Source organism: Athene noctua, chromosome 30 (assembly GCF_965140245.1).
Source record: "Athene noctua chromosome 30, bAthNoc1.hap1.1, whole genome shotgun sequence".
NCBI lineage: Eukaryota > Metazoa > Chordata > Aves > Strigiformes > Strigidae > Athene > Athene noctua.
In genome coordinates this window covers 2,573,343-2,595,288 of record NC_134066.1, presented here as the reverse complement: position 1 = coordinate 2,595,288, position 21,946 = coordinate 2,573,343, and the positions used below count along the sequence as shown (strand labels likewise).

At 63.7% G+C, this 21,946-nt stretch overlaps 2 protein-coding genes across 5 annotated transcripts; both read left to right on the top strand.

Annotated features, from left to right (window-relative positions):
* Positions 1-737: 737 nt before the first annotated feature.
* Positions 738-12,194, top strand: ADCY6 (adenylate cyclase 6). Its single transcript, XM_074929681.1, has 22 exons — positions 738-875; positions 1,612-2,446; positions 3,904-4,053; positions 4,146-4,267; positions 4,381-4,492; positions 4,587-4,714; positions 4,804-4,962; positions 5,072-5,213; positions 5,310-5,438; positions 5,972-5,997; positions 6,100-6,247; positions 6,533-6,630; positions 6,712-6,799; positions 6,883-6,999; positions 7,094-7,252; positions 8,190-8,365; positions 8,476-8,502; positions 8,992-9,121; positions 9,216-9,479; positions 10,398-10,602; positions 11,277-11,401; positions 11,487-12,194. Exons 2-22 carry the CDS (start codon positions 1,613-1,615, stop codon positions 11,613-11,615), a joined length of 3,468 nt encoding a protein of 1,155 aa, XP_074785782.1. The 5' UTR covers positions 738-875; position 1,612; the 3' UTR covers positions 11,616-12,194.
* Positions 12,195-12,604: 410 nt separating this feature from the next.
* CCNT1 (cyclin T1) lies at positions 12,605-21,698 on the top strand. Of its 4 annotated transcripts, XM_074929693.1 has the most exons (10): positions 12,605-12,987; positions 13,408-13,489; positions 13,803-13,931; positions 14,807-14,867; positions 16,289-16,351; positions 16,727-16,772; positions 18,967-19,130; positions 19,479-19,549; positions 19,929-20,411; positions 20,442-21,698. In XM_074929693.1, the coding sequence occupies exons 1-10, from the start codon at positions 12,812-12,814 to the stop codon at positions 21,342-21,344; spliced, it is 2,178 nt and encodes a 725-aa protein (XP_074785794.1). In that variant the 5' UTR covers positions 12,605-12,811; the 3' UTR covers positions 21,345-21,698. The 4 variants fall into 4 exon arrangements, with proteins under 4 accessions (XP_074785794.1, XP_074785795.1, XP_074785793.1 ...); XM_074929692.1 differs by having other exon boundaries at positions 12,609-12,987; positions 19,929-21,698; XM_074929694.1 differs by lacking the exons at positions 16,727-16,772; positions 18,967-19,130 and having other exon boundaries at positions 12,606-12,987; positions 19,929-21,698.
* The last annotated feature ends 248 nt before the right edge of the window (positions 21,699-21,946 follow it).

Below are 21,946 nucleotides of genomic sequence, written 5' to 3'. Positions count from 1 at the left end.
GGGTGCTGATGGGGGTGGGCGTGCAAAAAAAAAGGGCGGGGGGGTGTGTGTGCAATGTGGGGGGGTGCACGCGCGTGTGTGCGTGTGTATGTGCAAGGGGAGGGCTGCGTGTGCAAGGGGGGGCGTGCAAAACGTGCGTGTGCCAGGGCTGCCCGGGGGGGGGGGGTGTGAGTTGGGGGGGGGCGGAGGGGGGTGTGTGTGTGTGTGTGTGTTACGTGTGTCACGCCCAGGGATGTCTGTGTGCGTGTGCAAGGGGGTGTGCGGGGGGGGGGGCAGTGGGGGGGGTTTGGGGGTGCGGGGGGGGTTGCGGGGGGGGGTGCAGGGGACAGACTGGAATGGGGGTGCGTGTGTGTGTGTGTGCGCGGGGGGGGGGGTGTCCCGGCTGCGCGTGTCCCCGTTGTCCCCGCCATGTCGGTGCAGCGCGGCGGTGCGTGTGTGTGTGTGTGTGTGTGTGTGTGTGTGTGTGTGTGTGTGTGTGCGCGCAGCCCCGGGGGTGCCGGTCCGCCCGCGCGCGCACCCGCCGCCCCCGCGCGCCGCCCGCGCCTCCCCCGCCGCACCGGGGCCGCACCGGGGCCGCACCGGGGCCGCACCGGGGCCGCACCGGGCCGCCTCCACCGCCGCTGCCCCTTTAAGGCCGCCGGCCGGGAGCACCCGGGAGCGGATCCGGGCGCGGGGGGGGGGGTGGGGGGGCGGGCACCGGCCGGGGCTGGGCCGGGACCGGGGCTGCGGCCGGGACCGGGGCCGCCACCGGGGGCCCGGCCTGGGCGCAGGATGAGGCGGCGGGGGTGCAGCGCGGCCGCCGTGTAGAAGCGGGCGGCGGCGGCGGGGCCGTACCGGGGCGCGGGGCCCCGCGGGCGGCGGCGCCGGAGGCGGAGGTGAGCGGGGCCGACCGGGCGTACCGGGGCGGCGGCGATCGGGACCGGGGCGTTGCGTTGCGCGGGGAGCGGGGGGGGGGGGGACACACCGGGCTGGGCCCCGGGGCGGCGGGAGCGGGGCGGCCCCCGGGGGCTGCCCGGGGCGGCGGCGGGAGGGCGCTGGCGGTGCGGGGTGAGCGGGCCGGGCTCGGCGGGGCTCCCCGCGGGCCGTGCCCGGAGCAGGCAGCGGACAGGCAGAGAGGCGGCCGCCGGGGCCGGCCCTTTCCCGGGTGGCCGTTCCCCACCGCCGTTCGCCCCGGGGCTGGGACCGGCTGCCACGTCCCGGCTGGTTCCCGGTGCCCCGGGGGCCGCGGTACCCGGTCCAGCCCGTTGGCCGCCGTTCAAGACAAACAGGGCCGGGACACCGGGGCCGGTTCCAGCTTTGCCGCAGGTCGCTGCGCCGGGGCAGGACGGGTTCAGGGCGGCCTCGGCAGGGCCAAGCACCGGGACACCGGGACACGGGGACACCGGGACACCGGCCTCGGCCATTCCCGCAGGGGCCATGGTGGGAGAACCGGGGGCTGGGGGGGTCTGCGTCCGCCACGGGGGGGCGGGGGGGGACACCGGGGCCCCTGCAGGGTGGGAGTACACAGCCTTGCCACCCTCGTGGGCACCGGGGTGCCCCCGTCGGGGTGTCGGGGTGTCGGGGCGGGACGGGGGGGGCCGCGGAGCGCTGACCCCCTCCCGGTGCCCGCAGCATGTCGTGGTTCAGCGGCATCCTGGTGCCCAAAGTGGACGAGCGGAAGACGGCATGGGGGGAGCGCAACGGCAAGAAGGGCCCCCGGCCCCGCGCCACCCTCTGCGGCCCCCGCTACATGAGCTGCCTGCAGGACCCTGAGATGGAGCGGGGCGCGGGGCCCCCCCGGGGGCTACGCTGCACCTGGCAGGAGGACCACTACGGCAAGAAAGGGCCCACGGGCGACCTGGGGCTTAAATCGGTGGACCTGGGCTTGGAGGATGGCGAAGCCAAAGGGCCCAAGGGGGCCGGGGGCCACGGGGGGCGGCCGTCGGCCGGCGAGTGCTGGCGGCGCCTGCTCCAGGTTTTCCGCTCCAAACGTTTCCAGTCGGCCAAACTGGAGCGGCTTTACCAGCGCTACTTCTTCCAGATGAACCAGAGCAGCCTGACGGTGCTGATGGGGGTGCTGGTGCTGGTCTGCGGGGTGATGCTGCTCTTCCACTGCCTCCCCGGCACCCCGCACGTGCCGGCGGCCGCCGTCTTGGCCGGCGCCACGGCCCTTTTCTTGCTTCTGATGGTGCTGTGCAGCCGCAGCGCCTTCCCCCAGGACTACATGTGGGTGGTGAGCTACGTGGTGTTGGGGCTCCTGGCCGGGGTGCAGGCGCTGGGGACGGTGGCCGTCGCGCCCCGCAGCGCGGCCGAGGGCGTCTGGTGGAGCGTCTTCTTCATCTACATCACCTACACGCTGCTGCCGGTGCGGATGCGGGCGGCCGTGCTGGCCGGCGGCCTCCTCTCCGCCCTGCACCTCGCCATCGCCTGGCACCGCAACGCCGACGACCCCTTCCTCTGGAAGCAGGTAGGGCGGGGGGGGACACCCCCAAATCCCTCCCCCAGGGGGTGTCGTGCAGCGCAGAGGTTATCCCCCCCCTCCCGACCCCGGTCCCACCCCGCCGGCAGCTCCCCGAGTCCCTCTCTGCAAAATTGGGCTTTTGTGCGCTTGATGTTTCTGCCCGTGGAAGATTCTGGAGGCGGGAGGGGCCCCTCGGCTGCTTGGGGGTGGGTACGGGGGGGTCCCTGGGGGGTGGGGGGTCGCCAGAGTCCTGTGGGTGCTGCCTGTGGTGTGGCTGCAGCCCCGCATGGGGGGGGGGGGGGTGTGAGGGGGCCGCTCGTCCCGGCGGGGCCGCGCACAGACCCGCCATTGTGGGCTGCGCTGGCGGGGGGGGGTGCACCCACAAAGCCCCCGTTGTGGGGCCGGTGGAAACCCCCGAGGGGGGATGCAGGGCCAGGGCACCAGGGCAGGGGGGGGGTGGCTGCCACCCAGAGAGGCTGGGACCCTGGTAGTGTCCCCTGTCCTGCCCCCCCCCCCCCGGGTGATGGAGGACCCCAGTGGGGTGCTGCACACCCAGGGGGGCACGGGGGGGGGGGTCCCCTTGTCCCCAGGGCTGTGTGTTCCCGGCCCCCAGCAGCGCCTCGCTGTGCCCCCCCCCTCCTTGTGCGGGGTCACCCTCGCCCTGCCTGGCCGGGGCCGGGGCCACGTGCTGTCCCCATGGGCGCAGGACGAGGAACGCGATGCCCGGGGTGGGGGGACGCTGAGGCCAGCGGGGCTCGGGGGGGGACACTGACGGAAAGGGGTGAATCCCCGCAGGGTGGGAGCGGTGTGGCCGTGGCCCCCGGCCGGGGGGATGCGACGGGGACGGCGGGTGGGTGCGAGGGCCCCGCTCCCAGCTCGCCCCGGTGCTATAAATAGCCCTGGCCCCGCTCCCGGGGGACGGGGACGGGGAGGGGGGAAACCGCAGCGCTCCCGCTGCCGCCATCTCCGCTTCCCGGCCCTCCCCCGGCTTCCTCCGCTTCCCGAGGGCCCGCGGGGCTTGGCCGCGGCCCCGGGTCCCCCCAGCCCCGCGTCCCCCCAGCCCTGGTTTCCTCTATCGCCACGTCCCTGGGTCCCCAGGTCCCCGCGTCGCCCCTACGCTGGGTCCCCACGTCCCTGCGTCCCCCGTGTCCCGGTTCCCTGCAGCCCCAGGTGCCCCATGTCCCCCTGCTCTGGGTCTCCAGGTCCCCCATGTCCCTGCAGCCCCCCCCCCCTCCCGGGTTTCCCATCTCCCGAGGTGCCCCACATCGCCCCCTCCCCGTGTCCCCAGGTCCCCGCATCCCCCCACCTTGCGTCCCCCGTGTGTCACCCCACCTTTGACCACCACCCCTCATCCCAGCCCCGTGTTTTTGGGGTGCAGAGGAGGGTGACAGGTCTCTCCGTGGGGCTGGGGGGGGGGTGGGGGTGTCCCTGGGTGGCCGCGCTGAGCCCACCTTCCCCGCCAGCTCAGCGCCAACGCCCTGATCTTCCTCTGCACCAACGTGGTGGGGGTCTGCACCCACTACCCGGCCGAGGTGTCGCAGCGTCAGGCCTTCCAGGAGACCCGCGGCTACATCCAGGCGCGCCTGCACCTCCAGCGCGAGAACCGCCAGCAGGTGGGACGGGCTGGCGGGGGGGGTCCCGTGCCGGGCTGGGGGGGTCCGTCAGGGCCCCGGCCCCCCGGTAACGCGGTGGTGTTGGGGTGCAGGAGCGCCTGCTGCTCTCGGTGCTGCCCCAGCACGTGGCCATGGAGATGAAGGAGGACATCAACACCAAGAAGGAGGACATGATGTTCCACAAGATTTACATCCAGAAGCACGATAACGTCAGGTGCCGCGGGGCGGGAGGGCGGAGGGGTTTTGGGGAAGGGGGGGTGTCACCAGGGGAAGGGGGTCCGGGGTGCTGTGTGGTCCCTCTCCAGCCCACGCTCTTCCTCCCGGCAGCATCCTCTTCGCGGACATCGAGGGCTTCACCAGCCTGGCCTCGCAGTGCACGGCCCAGGAGCTGGTGATGACGCTCAACGAGCTCTTCGCTCGCTTCGACAAGCTGGCGGCGGTGAGCGGCGGGGCCGGGGTGGGCTTAACGGGCGTCCCCAGAGCCGTGTCCCCCCCCAACACCTGACCTCCCCGTTGTTTTTTCCCCCAAAAAGGAGAACCACTGCCTACGCATCAAGATCCTCGGGGACTGCTACTACTGCGTGTCGGGGCTGCCGGAGGCGCGCGGGGACCACGCGCACTGCTGCGTGGAGATGGGGGTCGACATGATCGAGGCCATCTCGTGAGTTGGGGGGGGGGTCACGCCTGTCCCCAGGGTCGGGGGGGGGCCCTGGGTGCCCTCCTCGGGGCTGACGCGGTGCCGTCCCGCAGGCTGGTGCGCGAGGTGACGGGGGTGAACGTGAACATGCGCGTGGGGATCCACAGCGGGCGGGTGCACTGCGGCGTCCTGGGCCTGCGCAAGTGGCAGTTCGACGTCTGGTCCAACGACGTCACCCTCGCCAACCACATGGAAGCGGGTGGCAAAGCCGGGTGAGCCGGGGCTGGGGGGGAAAGGCGGGATGGGATCAGGGTGGGGGGACGCGGGGCAAAGCCGGGGGGGGGGGGCTCAGCGCCGTCCTCACCCCTTCCCCGTCTCCAGGCGCATCCACATCACCTGGGCGACGCTGCAGTACCTGAACGGGGACTACGAGGTGGAGCCGGGCCACGGGGGCGAGCGCAACGCCTACCTCAAGGAGCACAACATCGAGACCTTCCTCATCGTCGGCTGCAGCCAGAAGCGCGTCAGTTGGGGAGAATTTGTGGGGGAGGAACGGGACGCGGTTTTGGGGGAGGCTGGCCCCCCCCATCCCCTTGCTCACGGCTGTGTTGCCCCGCAGAAGGAGGAGAAAGCCATCCTGGCCAAGCTGCAGCGGGCTCGGGCCAACTCGACGGAGGGGCTGGTGCCGCGCTGGGTGCCCGAGCGCTCCTTCTCCCGCACCAAGGACTCCAAGGCCTTCCGGCAGATGGTGAGCGGCCTCACGGCGAGGGGGGGGGGACGTCGGGCATGGGGGCCCCCCCTCCCACTGTGGTGGTATCAGCTGCTCACCGGCTTCCCCAGCCCTGCCCGCAGCCCGCGGCTGCTTCCTCCCGCCTGCCCCAGCCCACGGCCTCGGGGAACGCCCGGGTGTCCCCCCATCCCTCCCCCCCATCCCTCGGGGATCCCCCCCGGCCTTCAGCAGCTCATGGGGACCCCCAGGTGGACCCCCCCCCCCATCCTCACCAGCCCTTGGGGATGCCCCCTGTCCTCGGGGACCCTCAGGGTCCCCCATCCTCACTGGTGTCAGACATCTCCCTCCTCCCTTTCAGACCCTTGGGGAACCCCCCCGATCTGTGCCAAGTTTGGGGGGCCCTTGGGGATACCCCCCCCCCCTCCTCATTACCACTGGGACTCTGTCACCCATCCTTAGTGACCTGGGGGATGACCCCTGTCCTTGTCACCTATGGGGATCCCCCCCATCCATGCCAGTGTCCCTGACACCCCCCTCTCGTGTCCCCCCAGGGCATCGATGACTCCAGCAAGGACAAGTAAGTGTCCCCATGCTGGGGTACCCCGGGGGGTCGCGGCCAGCCCCTCCCTGGGGCAGAGCCGGGGGCCTGGGGGTGGCCCTGACCCGCCGCTGCCCCCAGCCGTGGCGCCCAGGAGGCCCTTAACCCCGAGGACGAGGTGGACGAGTTCCTGAGCCGGGCCATCGACGCCCGCAGCATCGACCAGCTCCGCAAGGACCACGTCAAGAAGTTCCTGCTCACCTTCCAGACGCCCGAGCTGGAGAAGAAGGTGGGGGACCCTCCGGCCCAGCCCTGCGGTCCCCTCTGTCCCCCAAAGTCCCCTCTTGTCCCTTTGCCCCCCCTCATCTCACCCCCGTCCCCTGGGGTCCTCCCTGCGCTGGTTTCCTGGTGCCCTCCGCCGTCTCCATCCCAGCTGTGGGTCATCTCTGTCCCCTCTGATCTGGGGAGTCCCCGCCATCCTCTCCCTCTCGTCCCTCGGGGTCCCCTCTGTCCCCCTCTGTCCCCCCGCCTCCATCCAGCCCAGCTCACCCCTCTCCACCCCCCCGCCCCGCAGTACTCCAAGAAGGTGGACGACCGCTTTGGTGGCTACGTGGCCTGCACCCTCCTTGTCTTCTGCTTCATCTGCTGCCTCCAGATCGTGGTGTTCCCCCAGTGAGTGCCGCAGCCCCCCCAAACCCCAGCCCCCCGCTCTCCACACCCCCCCCAGGCGCTCACGGCCGCCTCTCTCCTCAGCTCCCCGCTGATGCTCGGCGTCTACGTCGGCATCTTCATCCTCCTCGCTGCCATCCTCTTCGTTTGCGCCATCTACTCCTGCGTCACCGTGAGTACGGGGCTGATGGGTGGGAGGGGGTGTTGGGGGGGCTCAGCCACGCATAACGGGGTTTTCTTTCTGTCCCCCCCCAGCTCTTCCCCGCCGCCCTGCAGCGGCTCTCCCGCAACATCGTCCAGTCCCGCGCCCACAGCACCGTCATCGGGGTGTTCACCGTCCTCCTCGTCTTCGTCGCCGCCTTCGTCAACATGGTAGGGACGTGGGGTGGGGGGGTGCGGGGTGCTGCAGGGGCTGTGGGGCACCAGCTCACGCCTCTCACCCCCCCCCCCCCCAATCCTTCCCCAGTTCGCCTGCAGCCGGGTGGCCCTGCGGGACTGCGCCGCCCGCCAGCTCAACGTCACCCCCGAGGCCGTGGGTCCCTGCCAGCTCCGGGCCCTCAACTTCTCCCTGGGGACCCCCGCGGGCCCCTGCCACCGCGACGGGCTGGCCTGCGACTTCCCTGAGGTGAGTGGCCACGGGGCACCCGTGGGTGCGGGGCTCCCACGGCCGCAGGGCACTGGGACGGGGCCCTATGTGGGTCCCTGCAGGTGTAAGGTCCCTCCGTGGGTGCTGGCGCGGGGTCCCTGAGGATGCAGGATGCTGGCGGGGGGTCCCCATGGGTGCAGTGTCCCCCAGGGTGCTGGAATGGGGTCCCCAAAGTTTCAGGGTGCTGGCTTCAGTCCCTGTGGGCACTGGCACGGGGTCCCTGTGGGCACAGTGTCCCCAAGGGTGCTGGCATGGGGTCCCCGAGGGTACAGAGTGCTGGCACGGGGTCCCTGCGGGCACAGTGTCCCCAAGGGTGCTGGCATGGGGTCCCCGAGGGTACGGGGTGCTGGCACGGGGTCCCTGCGGGCACAGTGTCCCCACGGGTGCTAGCACGGGGTCCCCGAGGGTACAGAGTGCTGGCACGGGGTCCCTGCGGGCACAGTGTCCCCAAGGGTGCTGGCATGGGGTCCCCGAGGGTACGGGGTGCTGGCACGGGGTCCCTGCAGGCACAGTGTCCCCACGGGTGCTAGCACGGGGTCCCTGAGAGTATGGGGTGCTGGCATGGGGTCCCTGAGGGTACGGGGTGCTGGCGCAGGGTCCCTGTGGGCACAGTGTCCCCAAGGATGCCGGCGCAGGGTCCCTGAGGGTACGGGGTGCTGGCACAGGGCCCCTGAAGGCGCAGGGTGCTGCAGGTGCAGTGTCCCTATGAGTACAGGGTGCTGTGCCAGGGTCCCCGCAGATCCAGGGTGCTGGCACAGGTCCCTCCGGGTGCAAGGTCCTCCACGGGGAGCTGGCACAGAGCCCCTGAGGGCGCAGAGTGCCGGCAGGGTGTCCCCGTGGGTGCAAGGTCCCCGTGGGTGTGGGCAGGGGCTCCCCAGGGGGGTGCCGGTGCCTCCCCGCGGCCCCTCTCCCGCAGTACTTCAGCTACAGCGTGGTGCTGAGCCTGCTGGCCTGCTCCGTCTTCCTGCACATCAGCAGCATCGGCAAGCTGCTGCTCATGGTGGCCATCGAGGCCACCTACCTGGTGCTGGTGGAGGGGCCCCAGGCCACCCTCTTCGACAACGCCGACCTGCTGGTGGTGGCCAACGCCCTGTGAGTGCCCGCTGTTCCCCCCCCACAACCCCTCCCTGGGGGTCCCCACCCTGCGAGTCGAGTCCCCACCACACTAACCTGCCCCCCCCTCTCTCCTCTACCCCCCCCAGCCCCTTCAATGTGACCCAGGGTGAATGGTGAGTGGGGGCCTGGGACTGGTGGGGAACTGGGACAAGTGGGGGGAAGGGGAGTAGGGGCGGGGTGCAGGTTTGGGGTCCCTGGGGTGGGTGAATCTTGGGGGTTCCCTTGGGTGGGGGCAGGTTTGGGGTCTGGGGGCAGGTTTGGGGTCCCTGGGGTGGGTGAATCTCGGGATCCCTTGGGTGGGGGCAGCTTTGGGGTCCCTGGGGTGGGTGAATCTCAGGGGATCCCTTGGGTGGGGGCAGGTTTGGGGGCTGGGGGCAGGTTTGGGGTCCCTGGGGTGGATGAATCTCAGGGGATCCCTTGGGTGGGGGCAGCTTTGGGGTCCCTGGGGTGGGTGAATCTCGGGGGTTCCCTTGGGTGGGGGCAGCTTCGGGGTGAATCTCAGGGGATCCCTTGGGTGGGGGCCGCTCTGGGGTCTGGGTGCAGGTTTGGGGTCCCCGGTGGGGGTCCCAGCCGCCGTCTGAGCGGGCGGGGGGCTCCCGCAGCCCGGCGGAGGGGAAGGTGGCCCTGCGCTACGTCACCCCCGTGGTCCTGGCCGTCTTCGCGCTGGCGCTGTACCTGCACGCGCAGCAGGTCGAGTCCACCGCCCGCCTCGACTTCCTCTGGAAGCTGCAGGTAGGACGGAGGAAAGGGGGGGGGGGGGGTGAGGAGAGGGGCCCCCCAACCCCACCCCAGCCCTGGGGTGACGCTGCACCCCTGCGCCCCGCAGGCGACGGGCGAGAAGGAGGAGATGGAGGAGCTGCAGGCGTACAACCGCCGCCTGCTGCACAACATCCTGCCCAAGGACGTGGCGGCGCATTTCTTGGCGCGGGAGCGTCGCAACGACGAGCTCTACTACCAGTCCTGCGAGTGCGTGGCCGTCATGTTCGCCTCCATCAGCAACTTCTCCGAGTTCTACGTCGAGCTGGAGGCCAACAACGAGGGCGTCGAGTGCCTGCGGCTGCTCAACGAGATCATCGCCGACTTCGACGAGGTGCCGCGGGGCAAGGAGGGCAGGGAGGGGGGTGCGGGGATGGGGGGGCGAGAAGATGGGGAGGCTGGGGAGCAGCGTGTGTGGGGATGGGGTGCAGGGGATGGGGTGCACAGGGCCCTGGAGAAGCTGTCGAGCAGGAGATGGGGTGCAGGAGAAGCCACGGAGCACCACGTGCAGGGGACGGGGTGCAGGAGTTGGGGTGCTGGAGGTGAGGTGCAGGAGATGGGGTGCAGGGGACGGGGTGCAGGAGATGGGGTGCTGGAGGTGAGGTGCACAGGGCCCTGGAGAAGCCCTGGAGCAGGAGATGGGGTGCAGGGCACAGGGAGCAGAAGATGGGGTGCACAGGGCCCTGGAGAAGCTGTCGAGCAGGAGATGGGGAGCAGGAGAAGCCGCGGAGCACCATGTGCAGGGGATGGGGTGCAGGAGATGGGGTGCAGGGGACAGGGAGCAGGAGATGGGGTGCAGGAAATGGGGTGCAGGAGATGAGGTGCACAGGGCCCTGGAGAAGCTGGGGAGCAGGAGATGGGGAGCAGGAGATGGGGTGCAGGGGATGGGGTGCACAGGGCCCTAGAGAAGCCCTGGAGCAGGAGACGGGGTGCAGGGCACAGGGAGCAGAAGATGGGGTGCACAGGGCCCTGGAGAAGCTGGGGAGCAGGAGATGGGGTGCAGGAGAAGCCGCGGAGCACCATGTGCAGGGGATGGGGAGCAGGAGATGGGGAGCAGGAGATGGGGTGCAGGAAATGGGGTGCAGGAGATGAGGTGCACAGGGCCCTGGAGAAGCTGGGGAGCAGGAGATGGGGTGCAGGAGAAGCCGCGGAGCACCACGTACACAGGGGACGGGGTGCAGGAGATGGGGTACACGGGGCCCTGCAGAGACAGGCTAGGGGTGACACTGCCCCCCCTGCCTGCCCCCCCCAGATCATCAGCGAGCAGAAGTACCGTCAGCTGGAGAAGATCAAGACCATCGGCAGCACCTACATGGCGGCCTCGGGCCTCAACGCCTCCACGTACGACCGCGAGGGCCGGAGCCACATCGCGGCGCTGGCCGACTACGCCATGCACCTCATGGAGCAGATGAAGTACATCAACGAGCACTCCTTCAACAACTTCCAGATGAAGATCGGTGAGCGCCCTCGCACGCCCCTCGCACGCCCCTCGCACGCCCCTCACACGCCCCTTCGACACCCCTCGGCCCCGCAGCTGCCCCTGCGTGTCCCCGCTCCCTCTCGCACGCGCGGTGTCGGTGCCGTGGCCTCGCACGGGTCAGCTTTGCACGCCCGCTCGGCTTTGCACGTGTCGGCACAGGCAAAGCCGTGGGCGCCTCCCGGCCTTTTGCACGCGCGGCTTTCGCAGAGTACTTTGTGCACGAGCCCTTGGCCCTTGCACATCTCTTTGCACACCCACACCCTTGCACGCCCCCTGCACACCCAGACCCTTGCAGACCCTTTCCCCTTTGCACACACAGCCCTCGCACACACCGATGTCACACACCCCTCCAGCCCTTGCACACGTAGACCCTCACCCCCTTCCACATCCCTTTGCACGCCCCTTCCCCTTTGCACCCCCTGGCCCTTGCACCCCCGTTGTTTTTGCACACACGACCCTCACACCCCCTTTGCACACTCTAACAGTGACCCCCCCCTTCCCCTTTGCACCCCCACTCCCTCCCCTTTGCCCACCCACCCCTTTGCACCCCCCTTTTCCCCCTCGCACACCCCCGTGCCCTCACCCCAGCCGCAGTGCGGGGGGGCCGTGACCCTCTGCCCATGTGTTTGTGTGTGCGTGTCCCCCCCCCAGGTCTGAACATGGGCCCGGTGGTGGCGGGGGTGATCGGGGCGCGGAAGCCTCAGTACGACATTTGGGGCAACACCGTCAACGTCTCCAGCCGCATGGACAGCACCGGCGTCCCCGACCGCATCCAGGTCAGCCTGGGCGGGGGGGACAGGGCCCCCTCCAGAGCCCCTTTCACCCCCATGTCCCCCTCACCCCCATATCCCCCTCCCCCAGGTGACGACGGACCTGTACCAGGTGCTGGCGGCCAAGGGCTACGCGCTGGAGTGCCGGGGGCTGGTCAAGGTCAAGGGCAAGGGGGAGATGACCACCTATTTCCTCAATGCTGGCCCTGCAGGGAGTTAGGGGGGGGCCCCTGTGGGTGTCCCCTGTCAACACCACCCTCCCCCTTTTCCCCCCCCCCAGGCTGGTGCGCCCCAGCCTGCGCCAGGGACAGGCAAAAAAAGGAAAAATACCCAAATCCACACATTTTAAAAAAAAAAAAAGAGGAAAAAGGGAGAAATGGACATAAGGGAGGTGGCTGGGGCGGGGGGGGATGCTCCCTGCTCTGCTCCCCCCTCCCAGGGCAGTGTGTTGGGGTGGGGGGGGGCGTTTCCCAGCCCCGCACCGGGGTGTTTGCAGAGGGGGGGAGTTGGGGTGCAGCCCCCCCCCCCCTTTGCTGAAACCCCCCATGTGCCAAAGAGGGGAGATGGGCCCTCCCCGAGGGAAAGGGCTGGGGGGGGGTTGGGGGTCTCCCCAGCCCCCTCCATGTGCCAAATTGAAGTGCCGCCTGCCTGGGGGGGCGCAGGCAAAGCACCTTCGTGGCCCCCCCAAGACCCCCCCCGGGGTCCCAGCTCTTCCCAGACAGGGGCTCCTGCTCCTTCGGGAGGGAGGGGGTGTGGGGCTGCCGGAGGGGAGGGGGAGCAGCTTCCCCCCCTTTTAAATGCAAAAAAAAATTAATGAAGTGACTTTTTTTTTTTTCCTTTTTTTTTTTTTTTTTGAAGCAGTTTTGGGGCGGGGGGGGCTCAGCCCGGGGAAAGGGATGGGGGGGGGGGGGCATCGTCCTGCCCCCCCTCCCCCGCAGCGCAGACCTGAGGTACTTTGTCCTTCGTGTGTACAGATAAATTATATATAAAACTCACTTTGGATACGAGCTGTGGCCTGGCGTGTGGGGCGGGGGGGGCTCCCGGGGGGGGGAGGCCCAGGCAGGGCCTTGAGGCGGAACCGGGCTACGGAAACAAGGAAGTAGCGGGGCGGGAAGGGAGTGGGGGGGGCGCGCAAGGGCTTATGGGAGACCCGAGGGCTCATGGGAGGCCCGCTGCGGGGGGGCGTGGCTAAGGCCCGTCCCCCTGGCAACCGTTTCCGCGTCACAACGCGCAGGCGCGTCCGGCGGCGCGTGCGTGGAGACTCGTCCCCCGCCTCGCGGCGCCGCCGTGCGTGCGCGCTGCTGCCGCTCTTCCCCCATCTTTCCTTCCCTCCCTCCCTCCGCTCGGCGGCGGGGCGTGCGTGCGTGCGTCTGCCCGCCCGTGCGTGCGTGCGTGCGCGCGCGGGCGCAGATCGCCATGGAGGCCTCAGCGGGCGGCGGGGCCGGCGGCGCGGCGGGGCGGCGCTGGTACTTCACCCGCGAGCAGCTGGACCGGAGCCCTTCGCGCCGCGCCGGGCTCGACCCAGATAAGGAGCTCTCGTACCGGCAGCAGGCGGCCAACCTGCTGCAGGACATGGGGCAGCGTCTCAACGTGTATCCGGCCGCGCTAGGCCGCGCGGCCTGCGCTTAGGTGCCGCCGCGCTTGGCCCGGCCTAGGGGGTGGGGAGAACCGGGGTTGGCCGCGGGGAGCGTTAGGCCCCGGGTATGGAGAAGGCCGCTGCGGGAGCGGGGAGAGCCGCGGACGGGTGCGGGGGGAGCTGTGCCGGGGTGCGGGGAAGGCCGGGCCTGGCCCGGGAGCGGGGATTGCCGAGCGCGTTTTGGGAGTGAGGAATGCCAGGCCCGCTTCGGGAGTGCGGAGAGTCGGCCCCGGCTGCCGGGAGAGTGAGGCTGGAAGCGGGGAGGGCTGTGCTGGGGTGCGGGGAAGGCTGGGCCCGGCCCGGTGCCGGTGGGACGTTACGGGCTTTGCTCAGGTGTCGTTGCCGGGGCCGTGTGTTTCCTTAACGACCCCCTCAGCTCCCAGTTGACCATCAACACGGCCATCGTGTACATGCACCGCTTCTATATGGTGCAGTCCTTCACCCAGTTCCACAGGAACGTAAGTGTGCTGGGCTCTGGCGGGGTGGGGGGCACCGGGAACCCACCCTAGTTCTGCTTCTGCTGTTGCCTGGCAACCAGCTGGGGGGTGACATGATGGGCCCGACCCTGGGGAGCGGCTTTGGAAAGGGGAGGGCTCGTTGGTAGCTGTCAGTAGTCAACAGAGACCCTTTTCCGTCCTGGTGGTGGTTGGGTTTGTAAAAACTTTGTTTCCTAACAGAATATTTGTTTTAGATGTAAGAATTACCTTGATTTATCTGTTTTAATCGTGGACTTGCTAACTTTAAAAAAAATTTTTTTTTTTTCTTTCAAAGTCGGTGGTACCGGCAGCTCTGTTCTTGGCAGCCAAGGTGGAGGAGCAGCCTCGTAAGCTGGAGCACGTAATCAAGGTAGCACATGCCTGTCTGCATCACCAGGAAACTCCTCTAGACACCAAGAGCGAGGTAAGTGTCGAGATTGGAGAACTGGGCTCTGAAGCGAGGAGCGGAGGCCCGAGGAATGGGAATGGCGGAAGCGTGCTGCATCCTGAACCGCGTGGCTACAGCGTCTCTAAATCGGGGTCAGCAGGACCCGCGCTCTAAGCAAGCGGCTGTGTCCTAGGATGGGCAGTGACAGCTTTCCAATTCGACTGCTCTTACACTACCGAGAGCTTTTTGGCTTCTGTACAGCAGAAGGCTTTTCTTTCCTGCTCTGTGGCAACCTCTCTTCCGTTCTCCTCTGCTGTGCTGCTGCAAATGTGACTGTGTAACGTTGTCTGCGTGAAAAGCTTCTGAGGAGGGCGTGGATGTTGGCTGCTGCGATTGAGTAGTGTCTGTGGCAGAGCAGAAGGTGGTGTGCGCAGTTTGGTTCCGTTCTGTCCCCACACGTTTAATGGTGGGTTTATTAAAAACGTTGCCGATTTCCCATCTCTCGAGACAGCCCGTCTTACCTGGAACTGAGCAGCCAACCCTGCTGAAAAGGGGCAGCTTTATCCAGGAAAGCTTAAGGAAAAAAACAAAAACAAAAAAAAAAGCAGCTAATTCCTCTCCTGTACTGCTCGTATAGCCGCCCCGTGCAGTGCGAGGGACCAGGACTGAGAGGGCCGCTGTGGATCCCGAAGCAGCCATCCCCTAGCAGAAGCACTAGCAGGGGAGCGGGTCTGCCCCAGCGCTCTGCTTTCTCTTTTCTGGCAGGGAATCTGTGCCAGTTCCCCCAGTGCAGATCGGCCTAAAGATTCCCCTTTGCTATTTTTGCCTCCCTGAGAAAAGGGTGTTAGAAATGTGCAGGCTTTATACGGAGTGCCTCATCGTGAGTAACTTGCCTGTCCTCTCAACCCCAGGCTTACCTGCAACAAGCCCAAGACCTGGTCATTCTAGAGAGCATAATACTGCAGACCCTGGGTAAGTTTTTCAAAGCGGACGGGCTGCCACACGAATCCCAGACCCAGGAGTGTTCCGCAGAGCGGAGAGCCTAACCGCACAGTCTTCTCCACAGCTGGAGGGCAGATGTACAGCTGGCCAGTGGGAGAGCAAGAGTCCAGGCAACAAACTCTATTTTTTCACACCCGCTCCTTCTGTTTTCCTTTTAACATCAATTTTTGCAGGTGTAACTTGTGTCAGGTTCAATGCTCAGAGAAATTAAAGCGTGGAAGTGTGGCTCGTCTCTTTTTTTTTTTTTTTTTCCCTTTTTTTTTAAAACCCCCCCCCTTCACAACAGGTTTTGTACTGCTTGGACAACCGGTCGCTGTCCTCCGTTGTGCTGTTAAACTTGATAATGCTCTAGTCCTGTGGCCAGGAAGCAGTTTGCACTGAGAGATGTCTAACAAAACCTGAGTTGAAAGCTAATATTTTGATCAGTTAGCTGAACGTGAAAAAAAAAACCACAAAAAAACAACAAACTCCAAACCAGCAACAGTTTTGGGGTTTTTTTGAAAGTAGAAGCTGGAGCCTACATTTAGGGCTGTGGCCGTTGGATCCGGTATCCCGTTCCTTTCTAAAATGTACTGTTAAAACTTGTTTTCACTAACATACGTTCCGTTTCAGAGGCAGTTTGTAGATAGCGTTCCACTCCAAAATACTCAGTAGTTCTTGAGTTATTACTGCGTTATTTCTGACTCGGTTCAGAGTAAAAGCTCAGGAGGGGCAGCTCTGTCGATGGGTCACATGCACTGGCCTGGCAAACTGGTGCCTAAAGTGTGACCCCAGTTCTGCAATGACTCGGTTCTCCAGTTGCCTTTTTTAACGTCCCAGTTCTTCTAGAATGTTCTGCATGGGAAGAACCAAATCTGTTGCACACATGGACCGATCTTAATAATTTTTTTTTTGTTGTTTCTTTAAAGCATAATGCCCAAACTGAATAGGAAACTGAAGTGAGGATTAAGTTCAGTTGTCTTTAGTGCTGTAGGCTCCTTCAAAGGGAAAACGTCTGCTTCCTCTTAGCTTTTTGGGTGACAGAAATTCCTTTGAGCAGATGCCATTGTCTTCTCCTTCCTCCCAGCTGCTGTAAGAGGCTTTGTCCTGCTATTTTTAAAATCCTTAATAGTTGTTTTGTTTTCAGTGAGGTCTTTCAAGTGCAGAAGTCATTTAGCTGCTTGGAGGTCTGGCAGCAGCAGTGACCTTCGGGTTTTGTGACTGGAGAACTTGAGTCTTCTGGCTACAGGAAAACAGGCTCCTCTATTCCTGCTTGCCTCTGAGCAGAGAGCAGGGGCTGTAGGAGGGAAGGGGAGAAGGCCTTGTCCCCCAGGAGCAGGAAACGTGAGGTTCGTAGATCTGTGGGGGTGTGCTGCTGGTTTTCTGATGGCCGTATGTCTGTGTTCTTCCAGGTTTTGAGATCACTATTGACCACCCCCATACCCACGTGGTGAAGTGCACACAGCTAGTGCGAGGTAAGCGATGGCAGATGTCGGGTGCTCGTGGCTTTTCCTCCGGGTAACCTCAGCTTGATAGAGGAAGAGCTGTGAAAATGCCTCGTAGTGCTCAGTCGGAGCTGCCCGAGAGCTCGCCTGCAGTCAGTCTCCTTAATAACCGTAATGAGCAGTGAAGGAGAGGCAGCTGCAAAGGACTGACGTGGTGTTGTGGCTCTCCTGAGCCACGCAAAGCTCTCTACGTGCAGTAATTCCTAAAATCCTGTGGCATAGAATTAGTTGGAGTGTGCTGGGTGTCTCTGTGGTGGCGAGAGGCCTGTGGTTCTTGTGCTAAAATGTGGTAACACTTGTCAGGATACACAGACTAACGCCCTGCTTTTTTCTTTTCTCTTTCAGCCAGCAAGGACTTGGCGCAAACTTCCTATTTCATGGCTACCAACAGGTTATTATTTTACAATTGATTCATATTTGACAGAGGGTCTTATCTGGAGGAGATGTGCTACTGGTGACCCTGGGGCATTGGTCAGCCTGTGAGCACCTGGGGATCGCTCGGTTTGGTTCAGAAAGAGCAGGAAGCCTTTCTCCTGCCAGCTGCTGGTCAAAACCAGCTGCAAAATCAACCATACAAGCGGGGCAGATGGGATGTTCAGGAACTTCACTGCTTTTTGTGGGGAGTTAGACAGTTGTGAAAGGTTTTTTTTGGGGGGAAAAAAAAAAAATCCCGAACGGTAGACTTGAAACTAATGTATGTGTTTGTACTTGCTTAGAACCTGAGTGTCAGAGTTTTCACTGCACTAGATGCTGTGCAAATTGTCAAAAAATATGGTCTGTGCCCCAGAGAAGGCTGATCTAGAATGTAAATGGCAAAAAATATGCTCTGTGCCCCAGAGAAAGCTGATCTAGGGTGTAAAGGGAGAAAAAGGGTAGTTGGACGCAGTCGTGAGGTGTTACAAGAGAAAATGATAACCTTGTCTGGCCTCTGTGACTGGGCAGAGTTCTGTAAGCAGTCTTGGAAAGGAAAAAACATTCTCTTTTTTTTCGCCTTGAGAGGTCTGGGTAGTTTTGTCACTAGATTTTCACTGCGAGGCTGATAGCAGCCCTTTTGGTGGGACTACCAGCTTCAGGCAGATCGTGGAGTTAACGTTCGGAACAGACCGAGTCAAGGACACGGAAAATCTTGTGGTTTTGTGAGAGGACTGGGAGAAAAGATGGTTTAGGCGCTAGCACAGGGTGAAGCTGCGGAGTCAGAGAACGCTTCCAAGCCATGTGGCCTTGGGCGAGTTGTTTTTCTCCTCTCTGCCTGTGAGAGGTGTTACCTGCTCCCCTCCACAGCGTGCTGGGAGAAGTGATTGTTGAAGGTGCTGTCTAGCTCCAAAGGGCACTGTGTGGGTTTCCTGCATAAACTAGCGTGAAGGGAAGGTGGTGGTAGTAACGTGTGTGTAAATGCAGCCTTGAAACGCGTTTTCTCCCTGCAGCAATAATTGCAAACCCAAGGAATTATGAGTTAAGGTTATAATTGAAAGAAATCCAGGCAGAAAGGAAGAAATGCAGCCAGGCAGCCTCAATTTTGCCTTAAAGTGATGCCATGAAATGCCTGATTAAGGTGCTTAAGTGATGAGCTGGATTTATCAGGCGCAGCTACAGATGGTTTTTTTTTGTTTCCTTCTGGCATCATTGTGGGGCAGAGTTAAGGCTCTTTGTGCACCTTAATTTCACTTCTTACCTTGGCAGAGTGGATAAAGGCTCCGAATTCCCCGGGTTTGACTTCGTAAATACAGTGAAACGGCTTTAGACTTTCTGGCTGTTGATGCGTGTCTCTGTCTCCCCACACCACGTGGATGGGATGATGTTTAATAACCCGAGCGTGGCGAAGAGATGCAGCTCGTGCCCGCCTGCGCGTAGCTGCGCGGTGGCGGCGTTTCCATCAGTCGCTCTTGGAAAGGGCCGGTTCCTGCGGGTGACAGCGGGCAAATCCTGCCCTCGACTTGCTCTCGTGGTTTCTAAGGTGTTCCTGCAGGTGGAGAGTAGGAAGCTGGCCCAGTCTGTCGATTCTCCTGTTCTCAGTGCGGCCTAGACCTCCCCGCACTGACGTCCGAGCTGTCACGTGGCAAATTAATTTCCTAATGAAAATGCTTGATAGGCGGCCAGGCTCGCTTTAGGCGCTCCTGAGTCACTCCAGTCTATGGTGCTGTTTCACAGCTGAAGCTTCAGTGCTTGTCCTAAAAACTCCTTTAGGAAAGACCAGACCCTTCCTAAAAGCCACAGAGGGCCAGTTTGCTCCTTGAACGCCGTCCCAGGAGCTGCGCTTGGAAGCATCTTGAGTTTCTTCTGAGCTTGAGCAGAGCCCCGCAGCGGGGGGGCGGCAGCGTGTCCCGCTGCTGCCGCACGAGCCCTTGAGTTGACAGAGTTACCTGGACCCAAATCACCTGCGGCAAAACGGGGAAGGAACGAGCAAATCTGTGGAGCGGGATAGAGACGCCCGTAACAGTAGGGTTGTACTGGGGGAGGAACGGCAGGGACTTCCCCACCATGTCCACCTCTTGTGCAGCGTCTGTTCAGTGGGCGATTGTGAGTGCTGAAGTTCAAGCTTGGGAGTTCATGGCTTTCTGTTTCTCTCTCCCTGCTGGTGACGTCAGCCTGCACCTGACCACCTTCAGCCTGCAGTACACCCCTCCCGTTGTGGCCTGCGTCTGTATCCACCTGGCTTGTAAGTGGTCCAACTGGGAGATCCCAGTCTCCACGGACGGGAAGCACTGGTGGGAATACGTTGATGGCACTGTAACTCTGGAGCTCTTAGATGGTAAGTTTTGGAGCGAGGTTCCCCCCCAAAGGCTCTTATATTATTTTGGCATCTCTGTTCCTGGGTCTGCCATTCAAACACGGCCACCGGCCAGTTCATGGACTCCAGGACTTCAGGTCTTGCCAAGGTTTCCAGCAGCAGCTTTATGGTACAACAGAGATGGCAAAAGGCACAGAGTGAGATGAGATTAAATGTGGTCAGTGATACTAGTTGTCAGTATTTCCCCTCCTGGAGTAGCTCCATCTCATCAGTAGCTCCACTCATCAGTGAGCAGGGGGTTGCCCTGATGGATCAGTGCCGCTCTGCCCACCTCTGACTCTCTTGCTTGGTTTTGTGTCTCCTCTGCAGAACTGACTCATGAATTCCTGCAGATCCTTGAGAAAACTCCCAACCGGCTTAAACGTATCCGGAACTGGCGGGTAAGAATCCGTTTCGGAGCGCGGGTGCTTGCAGGAGAACACAGGCTCTGATTTCTTCTGCGTGCACGAGGCTGTGTGGCGTCTCTGGTCTGACAATGCAGGACAGTGTCTGAAGGGCGTGCGCGTGTGTGTGTGGGGAGAATCTGAACACTCTGCGTCTGCAGAATGCTGCTGCTGCAGCGCTGGAGTCCGCCTGCTCTGAGTTAACCCTGTAGAGACTCGGGGTTTTTCAACCCCGCTTGCCTTGTTGCACGAGGAGGGGTGGGGGCACGGGGGGTCTGTCTAGGTGAGAGCGTGCGCCGGGCCGGGCGAGCTGCTGGCCTCAAACCAGCTCTGGGGACAGCCCGGAGTAACTCACCCATCGCTGCTTTTCTTCCAGGCCTCTGAAGCAGCCAGGAAATCCAAGGCTGACAACCGCGGGGAAGATGAGAGCCTGTCGGAGCAGACGATCCTCAACATGATTTCCAGGAACAATAGTTCGGACATGAATATCGCTGGGTTAATGAGCATGTCGACGTCCTCGACCGCCGGAGCGGGGCCGTCTCTGCCCGCCGCGGCCGACTCGCCCAGCGACCAGGGCGCTGCGGATCTGTCCCAGCCTGACTACTGGCATCCTCCAGCCAAACTGGACACTGGTCCCAGCCACAGGACTAATGAAAGCTCGTCGGCTGCTGAGCATCCTTTGCAGCAAGATGGCGCTGGTTATCAGAAACAGAGCGGCAAGAACGCTCCCTCAGCCAAAGTGTCGCTCAAGGAATACCGGGCCAAGCACGCCGAGGAGCTGGCGGCCCAGAAGCGGCAGTTGGAGAACATGGAGGCCAACGTGCGGTCCCAGTACGCCTACGCCGCGCAGAATCTCCTGGTCCAGCAGCAGCGGGAGAGGGAGGTCCAGCAGGACAGCAACCCCTCTCCCATCATCCTGAAAATTCCCATTGGCGGCTCGGAGAACCCCGAGCGCCCTCCCGGCCCTGAGAAGAGTGACAAAGCCTCGGCCCTGAAGCTGAGGATCCCGGTGGCAGGTGGAGGTGGGGAGAGGCCGCTCCCCTCCAAGCAGGAGGAGATAAAAATGCGGATCAAGGTGCCGAGCGCCGCAGACAGGCACGGCTCCTCGGACGAGAGCGGCGGCAAGAACCGAGAGCACAAGGAGAAACACAAGGGCCACTCTTCTAATCACCACCACCACCACCACAACCACCACTCTCACAAACACTTGCACGCCCAGCTCGGCGCCGGCCCCAGCAGCCTGGTGAACAAGCGGCCGGGAGACTCTAAGCACAGCAGCCAGCCCAGCGCCGTGCCCCACAAGAGCTACGGCCCCCTCGCCTCTTCCCGCAAGCGGCCCCTGCCAGAGGAAGCGGCGGCGGCCGCGGCCCACGAGCACCAGCCCAAAGTCGGCAAAGCCACCAAAGGCCCCGGCATGCCGTTCCCTTACCCCCACCTCCCCGGGGCAGCCCACCTCCCGGGGCACGGCTCGGATGCGGGCAACCTTCCCTTACCCCAGGCCAACAAAGCCCGGGGCACCCACGGCAAATCGGACAAGGGGCCCACGGGGGCCAACGGGCACAACATCAACCAGGCCAGTGACTACCAGGATACGGTCAACATGCTGCACTCGCTGTTGAGCGCGCAGGGGATGCAGCCCACCCAACCCCCTGCCTTTGACTTCCACTCTTACGGCGAGCTCTTGAACCCCCGGGCTTCCACCAGCTCTAGAGCTGTCGCCAACACGGACAAGCCCCGACCGCCCCCCCTGCCCTCAGAACCGCCCCCCCCCCTTCCTCCTCTCCCCAAGTAAAACCCCTTTTTACTACTGAGTTTGTCCAGAGCCCGAGCCTAAACCACCTGGGCTGCCCCTGCAGGGGCTTGAAAGGGCTTGTTCGATCTCCACTGCCTCACGAAGAACTATTTTATTATAATATAACTTTTATTATTGATATTTAGAACGCGGAGTTGTTGAAGCTGTGAAAGGATAAGAAACCCTTTCTCTGTTCCTTGCTCCCTCCCCCATCAACTTCCAGTTAGTGGTGGGCTCTGTCCCTGCTAGAACTGAAGCCCCCTCTGGGGAACACGCATTGTGGGGGGGCTCTGGGGGTTATTTAAAATATGTCACAGAAAATTTAAGATGTTTTACAAATAATTTAAGCAGTAACTTATATCTTAGTGTTTTTGTTCATTTTAATTGTGTGGTGCTGCGGCGGGGAGGGGGGGACCTTGGTGAGGGTTTGGGGTGGCTTGGCAGGTGGTTCCGCTCGAGCTCTCGGTGACATAAAGCGGGTTCAGGAGTTTTGGGGGGATGGAGGGGAGGATGTGGCGCGAGGGGAGGGCAGGGACCGGAGGCTGCTTGGGCTGGGGGCGGCGAGGGAATCCCAGCTGCTGCGGGTCCGGTTTCCTCGCCCT

What these genes read in the sequence shown, in the direction of transcription:
- CCNT1 (XM_074929692.1), top strand. Translation starts at nt 12,812, where the DNA reads ATGGAGGCCTCAGCGGGCGGCGGGGCCGGCGGCGCGGCGGGGCGGCGC. An exon ending in ATGGGGCAGCGTCTCAACGT is followed by an intron (nt 12,988 to 13,407) that starts GTATCCGGCCGC and finishes CGACCCCCTCAG; the next exon opens with CTCCCAGTTGACCATCAACA. An exon ending in CTCTAGACACCAAGAGCGAG is followed by an intron (nt 13,932 to 14,806) that starts GTAAGTGTCGAG and finishes TCTCAACCCCAG; the next exon opens with GCTTACCTGCAACAAGCCCA.
- ADCY6 (XM_074929681.1), top strand. Translation starts at nt 1,613, where the DNA reads ATGTCGTGGTTCAGCGGCATCCTGGTGCCCAAAGTGGACGAGCGGAAG. An exon ending in CTGGTGGTGGCCAACGCCCT is followed by an intron (nt 8,366 to 8,475) that starts GTGAGTGCCCGC and finishes TACCCCCCCCAG; the next exon opens with CCCCTTCAATGTGACCCAGG. An exon ending in AATGTGACCCAGGGTGAATG is followed by an intron (nt 8,503 to 8,991) that starts GTGAGTGGGGGC and finishes GGGCTCCCGCAG; the next exon opens with CCCGGCGGAGGGGAAGGTGG.